At 55.4% G+C, this 9,605-nt stretch overlaps 1 protein-coding gene across 4 annotated transcripts in view; it reads right to left on the bottom strand.

Annotated features, from left to right (window-relative positions):
• SYNPO (synaptopodin) overlaps positions 1-9,605 on the bottom strand; it is a 42,459-nt gene that overhangs the window by 25,644 nt on the left and 7,210 nt on the right. Inside the window, exons 2-4 of one of the 4 annotated variants that reach the window (XM_025200945.1) lie at positions 8,814-8,881; positions 4,827-5,021; positions 2,586-3,371 (exon numbers count right to left, since the gene is read on the bottom strand). In XM_025200945.1, the coding sequence (XP_025056730.1) occupies positions 2,586-3,000 (415 nt within the window). In that variant the 5' untranslated portion in view covers positions 3,001-3,371; positions 4,827-5,021; positions 8,814-8,881. Of the gene's footprint in view, positions 1-2,585; positions 3,372-4,826; positions 5,022-6,503; positions 6,742-8,813; positions 8,882-9,605 lie in introns of all 4 variants that reach the window. The other 3 variants (XM_025200944.1, XM_025200943.1, XM_006021181.3) reach the window with 3 other exon arrangements.

The following is a 9,605-nucleotide window of genomic DNA, read 5'->3' on the forward strand; positions in this document are numbered from 1 at the left end:
GGTTCAGTTCAGGCCCTGGCTAAGGAATTACCCGCTCCAGGGAGACACGTGGGGTCTGCTCAGCTGGATGGCGACAGGCCATGGTGTGATGGTCGTGAGAACGGGAACAGTGACACACACTCTGGACCTCATCCCATAGGTGTGGTGGGAAATCAGCGCTGCCGGCAGGGCGGCAGGCGGACTGCAAGCACCACAGCCCCGTGCCCTCGGGCCCCGGGAGAAGCAACCCACGTTGCCAGGTGTGGGGCTAGGTGGGGGACAGCGTGGCATGACCGGGTGTCTTCTGGGGACTGAGACCAAGGCAGGCATTTCACAAAGGTGGGTTTAGACTCGTGGGTGTCACCGGGAACCTGTTTCTCCAGGGGGAGAAGGAGCAGGAGCAGGTAAAACACCTGCTGGCAGCTCATGGGACTCTTTAAAAAGCACTTGGCTATAGGGACAACCCTGCCATCAGCCCTTATACTTCCTGTCCTCTTTTTCCCCACCGGTTTTGATACCAGTGGGCTCAGCCCCGCAGATTTCAGAGGCTCTCAGATGTTCATTCCCACCTGAACCCAGAGGGTCTGATCCTGTTCCCGGGACCAGATGTGACCTCATCCCCAGTGGCTATGGAAATAGTGATGGTATCACAGGCGGCAGATTCCAGTGATCTCACTCGGAGGAGAAGGAAGCAGGACAGACAAGCTCTTTCCACCCCACCTTCCAGGCTGGCAGCAGTGCTGCCGGCTCATGGCATGTGCTGGGAAAGTGCTGAGGCTGGATACAGTCGGCTCTGACCTTTATCACAGCCGAGCCGCCGTCCTGAATGGAGAACAATGACGGACGGGGAGATTACGTGGGTCTGGCCGGCCGGGTGTGCAGCGCTGTCAAATCCAGGTTCTCCGCTGCCAGATGAGCGGCGAACAAAGCCCCTGTACAAACAGCATGGCCAAGTTTTTCCAGGGCAGCTAGTGACTGGAGCTGCCTTCACCTTGGCGGTGCTCCATTTGAAAGCCTTCAAAGGGACCTGGTTTTTAGAAGCAGGGCTCTCACCCCTTTTTGGTAATCTCAGGCACCTTGAAAGCATTTCCAGTTGGACTTCCCAAATGCAATGCCCCCAAAAGAGCTAGGAAATGTAAGATGAGGGATGCTTCCTAACCAGGGAGCAAAAGACCCAGCTGGTTCTGCGATACTGGGAATTCCCAATGAGAACTGAGCTGGAAGGGAATAAAGAGTGATGGAAAAGGCATTAAAAACGGGTCCAATGTCTGTAGGAGGGCCTTTCTAAAGTGGTTACAGTACATCTACGAGCCTGATGACAGCAAGAGTGGGGCTTTGCTAACATGACCGATAAAAGTTGCTGTATTTTTAGTGGGGGGGGATTGAAATGCAGTTGGATCTGGAAAGGAAAAACCATCCTGGCTACATGTGCAAGGTCCTCCAACAAATGCGCAGGGTTGGAAACAAGGGGGCTGAAATCAAGCACTTATAAGGCATTTATACACATGTTCCAGAAGTCATATGGGGGACGCTTTAATTAGTTCAACTTCAAGAGCCGCACTAATTAAAAGCACCCAGAGCATCACGGGTATCAGCGTCCCCACACTGAAAAATGGCAGTGGGGCACTTTGAACTAAAATGAATTGAATGAGCTTTAGTTTAAAGCACCCCACTGCCATTTTTCAGTGCAGGGATACTGATACACCTGACACCGGAGGCTGCTGAAGCGTGGTAATTACCATTACGATTAATCAAGTCTACTCTGACGTGCTGCAATTACAATGCATCGGAGCAGGCTCCCTGCATGTGTATAGGAGCCTCTCATTTCTAACCTAGGGTTTTGAAGTACCAGGGCAGGAGATGACCCCGCAGCAGCTATTAGAGCACCTGTTTAAAAATGGCTCGGGTTGGACCAGCATGGATCAACTAATTGGGGGCCTGGGCGAGGCAGCTGGCAGGGTCCACATCAGGAAAAAAAGCCACCCAACTTGTGCAAGTCCCCACAGTCAGTTGGTGACGGGGGGTGAGTGGCCAGGGAGGACTTCCCTGCGTGGGGAAGACCGGCTGGCTATTGCTAGCGCCCTGCCTGTCCTGTGGCTCAGGAGTTCGGTACCCGGGCAGGGGAACCTAGCACCTTGCACCGTCGTCACATGCACGCACGGGGACAGAAAGTGGCTCCACCAGGCCAGAAGAGAGCCTGCTGACCCTCCAGAACGGAGGCCCTCCTGCTCCATGCGGGGCCTGGGACCGTCCGTCCGAGAAACACGCAGCAGCTGTTCCCGTCAATCACCCCCTGCCCAGCACTTGGAAAAAGCTGGGATTTCCATCTGCTCGGGCGGGTCAGCAATGACCTCACTCCCAGCCTCTTCTCCCAGTGGGATGTCACTGGGCTTCCCATGGGAGAGGATGATGCAGGCGTTTTTCCTCCCCCCTTAACCTGAGTGGGTCGGACTGATGGCCCCAGGAAAGGCTGCGGAGAAGCTCCCGGTACTCGCCAGGATCAATGTTAGGTACCCGAGGCTAACACGCAGCAGGAGGGATCGCCTCGCACTTGTTCTCCCAACAGAGCCCGGGGTGCGGGGAGGAAGGACAGAGGCTTTGCTTACTTGCTTTCCTTGGCTGGCCGACGGGAGAAAGGAGGACGCGTTGAATCTTCACCACCTTCCACTCTTGGCTTGGCTCAGAGGGCAGCAGGTCCGCCACAGACCCCGTGGCTTCCCCCAGGCTCCAGGACCTGCCAGAGGATGCCAAGCTGCTGCTGTACAACCTGGGCACCGGCAGGTCTCCATTCGTTCTCCCGGGCTCCTTTTCCTCCTGGTCCTGCGGGCGAAAAGGCCCGATGCTTCCCGATGGCTGGGGATTCGGCTTCTCTTTCTCCGGCTGCAGGACCCGACAACCACAGCCCTCTCCTGCATCCACTTTGGGAGTCTCGAAGCCATAGGAGCGCTGGCTGGGCTTCCTGGGCCCGACGCAGCTGGGCTGGGGCTGCAGAGAAGGCTGCAGTAACCTTGCCTTCAGCATCTTGTGCGCTCGCCTGTGTCTCGCGGGTTTAGCGTTGCACAGGTTTTCTTCTAGGGTCTTAAAAAACAGCGTGACTGTCCATGCTCTCCCATATGGGACAGCTCTAACCGGCCGCCCCAGTGTAGGAGGTGAAAGAAGTGCAGGGGCTGGATGCTTTCCTCAGCCTGGCTTGTGTGCTCTCAGCCAGATGTGATCGCTGAGTGAGCAGGTGTGCTTCCGCCGTTCGAGGAGAACCGCAGGTGTTCAGGTGTGAGAGGCTCCGTCTTTTTTAGCTGGCAGAGACAAACAGAGGATGCTCCGGGGAGGGATGCCTCGGGGGCTCTGCCTTTTCCAGGAGGTATTTCGGGGCAGAGGAGGCTGCGTCAAAGCACCTGGGTGAAGAAAACGGAAAGCATGACACGCATGAGTGTATCTATGCCCATAGGGCAGCTCTGATTCCCTAACGGGAGGCATGACATGCGCCCGCTAAGGAAAATGCTCTAGAAATGAAAATCAGACCGACTGGAGTGACTCCCCTCCCATTACAAGACCATGAGAAGGGAGCTGGGAGAGCCAAGCTCTGCCAAGCCCCAGGAGGAATTGCCCCGTGCTATCCCATCCGCTGTCCCATCCCTCAGCTTTTCTAGGGAGTGATCTGGGCCAAGCGAGCGATGGATGTGGGAAGTCGCGGTGATGTGATGTGATGCACGACTGAGTGCCAGGAGAACTTATGACTGCTTAACTTCTGCATGCCTGACCTCCCCTCGGCCATGCCAGGAACGGGTTAATCCCCCTCCTTTGCCGGGGCTTGCATTAGTGCTGTTATTCACCACCCGCATCCCTTGCGGTTGTTGGAGGAGATGACAAAGCCCTGAATGGGACTGTCTATGGATGACTCAAGGCCAGCAGTGATTTCCACACATCCTGTGATGGCAGCAAGGCGGCTGCTCCTGAGCTGGGAGTAGCTCCCTGGAGGGGAGTTAAACAGAGCGGCAAAGGGTTGGGGGCTCTGTGGAGGGCAACCCGTGGACAGTGGTCCGCTCCTGGATGGCGCCGGGCCCTTGTGCATGCTGGACCATGTGACGTGTATGCAGGCAGGGCCCCACGTATGATATGCTGCCATTATAAATTGACTGAAGCCCCTATGTGCATCGCACTGGACCCAGCCTAGCATGAGACATGGGAGGCTCTGCTCACCCGGCGCTCACCCAGCACCAGGGCAGGCCGAGATGAGCTGCAATCTCTCTCTAGCTGAGGGCTTTATCCTGCCAGATCCTCACTGCAGGATCTGGGTCCCTTCCAAGTATAATCAAAGCAATCGGTGAGTCGTTGTTGCACTTTATGGACTCTCCGGCACTAATCTCTGCTCAGGGCAGGATTTGGCTGGGTTTATGGAGGGGCGTTTGGGTTGACGGGAGGGGAGCCTTCATCTCACTGCGGTGGAAAGGCATTTTGGAAGATGCTGTACAGTCACCAACACAATCCCTCCTCCCTTGATGGGTGGTTATTCGTGGGAGGCACTGAGGTCCCCTCCGACCGTCACCAATGCAGAACTTCCCCTGACTCCCTTTGTTAGGGCTCAATAAGAGGGACCATGCTTAAACACAGATTGGCTCTCAAGGTTTCAGGATAAATGGAGACCGGGTTGGAGTCACTTCCCTCTCCTTTTAGTGACTGTGAATGCTGATGGATAATGTAGATACATAATCGGATAGGAGGGGAGAGCAGCTTATCAGATCCGGGGAACAGGATACAGGTTATTGTGCATGTAATTGCCCAGAACAAATAGGGGGAAATCCCTTTGGAGCCAGTCCCCTTGGATCTATTTAACAAAGTCCTGCTCTTACATCACAGCCCTCCGGTACCCAAAGGCCCTTCCCTGCTACACGGGCGGTCTGAAGACTCGGTCTACTTCTGATTGCAGCGGTACCGTGAATGCCAACCAGAGCCCTGGGCTCCATCCTGTAATGCACTCAGCCTGCCCACGGCAGAAAGAGCTTGCAATGTAAGCCGGGGAAAGAGAGGAGTTTTCAGTTCAACGCCTGGAGCAAAGAAATAAAAATTGGGGGGAAACTCAGTTTGGGTCAAACCAACAAAATATCTCATGGTTTTGGGGCAAAGTAAAACCCAAACAGAAGAACCCACGAAAAACAAAACCCGCAGGAAGATCAGAGCGTTTCGTTCATGGAGTGTCATAATGAAAGGCTTTGGGGGTTCCCCAATGAAACATTTCCATTAGAAAATGCTAAAACTAAATCTCTGGGCAGTTTGCGATCTTCCTCCCCCTCCCCCAGCTGATTTCAGTGGAAGCTCTCTGACCCCAATTAGCAAATATTTTTGGTCCTCCCAAAATTTCTCGCTTGGCATGTCAAAGAAAAACCCTTCCCCAAGCTCTACATGTCACTTCTGAGCCCATAGACACAGGAAGCCACCTGCGTCTTAACCTGGATGCGTGGCTCCAGACCCCGCTGAAGCTGAATCTGTGCTACTGTTTGCATTAGCTGCCCAATGTGCTGTAAGCCCAGCGGCTTGCCTGGTGGTATTTTACCATTGACAGAAAATCCACTTTTGGGACTATTCCATGAGAGCAAATGTTTTCCAGCCCACCCAACCTGCATTTGCTCTGCATCCTTAGAAGGAAGGTTTCCGTGATGGGATAGTCACCGTGGCATCACTCCAGCATGAGAAGCATGAATAATAGATGCCCTCGCCTTCCGCGCCTTTGTTTTTTACAAGCTTCCGTGAGAGCCCGTATCAGTTTGAAAAATCTTCCTTCAAAGCGCTACCCACTTCTGGGCAGTGACCTCAGCCTTTCTCATGCGCTCAAATTGCAACAGCGCCCTTGGACCAAGACCACAGAAATCCCCGGGCCTGCCGCCTTTCATTGCTAAAGCTCATTTTGCAAGGCTTGACTAGGGAGACAGACACTTTGGATGTGCAAAACTACCTGAAGTCAAACCCAGAACAGTTTCACCCACAAAAATTCATAACAGACCAGTGTGCAGTTAGGCACCTTGGCAGAAAACTCCTGCTATGGCTTAGGGCCAGAGTCTAGGATAAGTCACAAGTTTATCAGGGAGTGGCTTTAGTGGAGGTAAAGATGAGAGAAGACAACCTCTGCGTGTGAGCAATGGCAGTAAAACCTCCCTGGGTGATGGCCAGCACAAGAGAAGGGGGACTTGGCTGGGGGAGCTTGCTTCTTCCCAGCTCCAGCTGCACAGATCTTAGCTGTAGCTGCTATAAATGAATAATCTTAGTGGTTACAGGTTATGCCCAACTGCAGCGGAGCATGCTAAGGTGTCCTACATAGAGAGATGGCTCTTCATCACCTGCCAGGAGCCTGGGCAACGTGTCACGCAGCCTCCAGACCAATCAACCCCAGCAGGTCCAGCTTCAGGGGAGAGGGGATAAGCAGAGGAGGGCTCCTGCTCTGGCAAGTCAAGCAGAGGCAATGTCACTTGGCTCCATCAAGGACAAGCTGCTGATCTGAGCTGCCCCTACAATTAGAAACTCATGGCACTGACCTGCATCATCTGACTGGCACATCTCAGCAGCGGCTGCAGAGACCAACTGGCCGCCGCGTCCCTTGGGATGGGCACCGCACAGCAGCTGAGCCCAGCCATGTGTGGCTGGGGGAGTGGACGCAAACTTCTCTGCCCAAAGCCCCATCTGGGGTGGAGCCAGGAAGGGATTTCAGCCAAGCCCTGGAGCTGATTGCATTTGCTGCTCTGTGTCAGGTAGCCAGGTTGTAGCCGTATTGGTCTAGAGGAAAAGGCAATCATCAGGACTCGTAGTAGAGATTATATCCTTTATGAGACCAACAAGATTTTTGCAAAAAAAAAAGTCTTTGTTTGCAGTTAAAGACATTTTTTTGCAAAGATCTTATAAAAGAGATCATCCCTACTATGAGTCCGGATTGCCTTTGGCTGCTCTATGGCACCCACAAGGAGCCTGAGATAAGGAGCCATTGTCTGGTTTTAGCCTGAACCGATAACAGGCCTCTGATTTTTAAGCACTAAGTCATTCATTCAATGGTTCAAGACTCATTTTGGGGCTGGGCTTCCGGGGAAAGGCGTTTTCCTACCTGGCTGGTAACTGTTTCTGTCAGTGCAGGCTGGCAGGCCCATCCAGAGCCTGTCTCCTTGTGTCTGCCCTCCCCTGTCACCCGTCATCCAAGCAGGGCTTGCCTCTGCAAACCTGGTGGAGGCATCAGCCCTTGCAAGGAGGGTCTGGATGAGTCAGACCAGGCGCATTAGATCACCGGTGCCTCGGGGCAGGGATTCCCCTTTTAAAATGGGCTGGGCCCTTCACCGCTTCCCAGGATCCGAATGAGACCCTGCTGCCATCTCAGAGATCCCTAATGCTACTCCAGGACACCTCTGTCCAAATGCAGGGTCCCCAGGTGCCAGGGAAGCCCCCTGGGCTCTGCAGCCGTGCCCCCACCCTGGGGCAGGATAGAAATAGGCACATAACTAGTTGAATAAGCCCTAAAGACACAGGCTGCCGAACGAATTCACACCCCACTTGCCTGGCCCAGATATTCATCCTCTCCTGCCCCATCTCTCTGTGGCCGTCACCACGGTCGGCCCATCAGGGCTCGGGGTTATTGTGTCCCCCCAGCCCCGCCGGCCTGACCCCAGCGCTAGCTCCCAAGGGGAGTAAGGGCCGTGCTGTTTGCTAAAGCCCTGGATTCAAATTCAAGAGATCTGCATTTCCAAGCCTGGGGGACCTAAATCCACGGCCTGGATTTCCAAGGGCGCTGAGCTTCTGCAGCTTCCGCTGACTTCAACGGGGCAGTGCCCCTGTCCCTTGCCATTTGGCATTGGAAATAAGGACCGAATCCTGTGAGGGGCTCTGCGCCCCGCGCTCCTCGTCAGCACGTTCGCCATCAGGAATGGCCCTCCGCTTTCCTAAGCAAACGGCACGTTTTGAAAGCATGCCAAAGTGTGTGTGTGGTGGTGGGGAAATAGCCACTAGCTGCTGAAAGCAGGCGGAGAAGCGACCCCCTGCTCTCTTCCTACTCACTTGCATGGGATCCAGAGCAAAAACTCCTCCTCCCGCTCCCCCGCACCAAAAGGAAGACTAAAGTTAACTTTCCACCTCCTACACAAATATTTTTGGCAGGCGTCGCCGGCTTGCACGCTGCCAATCCCGGGGAGAGGGGCCTGGTGAGAGCTGCCTTCATGACATCCCCATCTGCCGGAGGCGGGGCGCAGCCCGCCGGCGCAAAGCTGCCCACCCAAACGCGTCCCCCGCCGGCGCTGACGTCTCCTCGGGGTGGATGGGAGGCAGGCTCGCGGGGGCTCAAACCCTCCGATCCCCCCCAGGAGCCAAGCAGATCTCAGGGGACCTGAGGGACCCACCCAGATCACCGGGGCTGGGTCTCCATAATGCCCCCCTACATCCCACATGTCCACGGTGCCATGCTGCCCTGCCTTCCTCTGCTGAGCACTGACCCCTCAGCCCCGGGCACCCGGCACAGGTAGATGATCCCTGCAGCAGAGACTGGCTTTGACACAGGGAACCAAAAGGCCCGGAGGAGATCAGTTCTCCTATTTTAGCCCCAAACTGCCCAGGACTTGCACTGCTTGCAAATGAAAGAGCCGCGAAGCCCAGGCCCGGCTTACCACCTCTTCCCCAAGGGTTTCACAGCCCGTCAGGCCATCACACACCCTACGATGGGATCAATGTCTTGTTTTATAAATGGGTAAAGAGTTGGAAGGAAGGATGCATGGATTTGTGACCAGGCACAACACGCCGCCGTGGTCCCCGGCCATGCCTCGTGCTCTGCACCTTGCTCTCGGCACCTGCCCAACGCAGACGGCAGCACTTACCCGACACCCTCTGAAGGGCTGTGGAGCTGGACTCGGTCACGCCGGTGTCTGATCGTGGCTGGACGTTGCTGCAAAAGATCACGGTGCTATTGAGTGACATGGCCAAGGAGCGCAGACTCCCCAACTCCAGCAGCGGGCACACGATCACCCCCCTTCCCTTTCTAAAACAGACCGGGCAAGCATGCATCTACCCGCTTTCTGAGTCCTGAATCCCTGTCCCTGCTTCCTGCGTAAACCTGGGTGAGTCGATAGGGAGTCTCCCCCTCCCTCCGAAACCCCAAACTCAGGATTTCCTGAGCTCTGGTCATCCTCAGCCTGGAACTGGTGAGCCAACAGCAGGGTGGGGAAGGCTCCCCCCATCTCCCCTCGGGCAAGGTTGCCCATGCCAAGTTGAAACCCAGATGCAGGTGCCCGAGAGACAGCTCCAAAAAAACAAACTCAGATCAAGAAATGAGGCCATGTACCCATTTCTCCTCCCAGCCTCAACTTCCCACCACCTTGCCCCCTCCTCAAGGCTCCTCCCAGTTCCCAGGCACAAACAGGTCAAATCTCCCAGAAACCAAGCAGGTTGGGGCTGCTCGCTCCAGCTCAGTCTGTGACCTTGGCCAAGTGGTTTGACTTGCTTTGGCCGCAGACCTCGTCAGGCAGCTGGAAAACGAGCAGGAGTCTGCCGGGCGGTCAGAGGCAGCACCTGAGCTGGAAAGCTGAGTAGGTTGAAGGCAAGGCCGTAACCTCGCCGGGTGCACGAAGCCGCCAAGCAGGGTGCGGGGCCAGCCTGGACGGGGCTGGCAT

This window comes from Alligator sinensis, unplaced genomic scaffold (genome assembly GCF_000455745.1).
Source record: "Alligator sinensis unplaced genomic scaffold, ASM45574v1 scaffold550_1, whole genome shotgun sequence".
In the NCBI taxonomy this organism is placed as follows: Eukaryota; Metazoa; Chordata; order Crocodylia; family Alligatoridae; genus Alligator; species Alligator sinensis.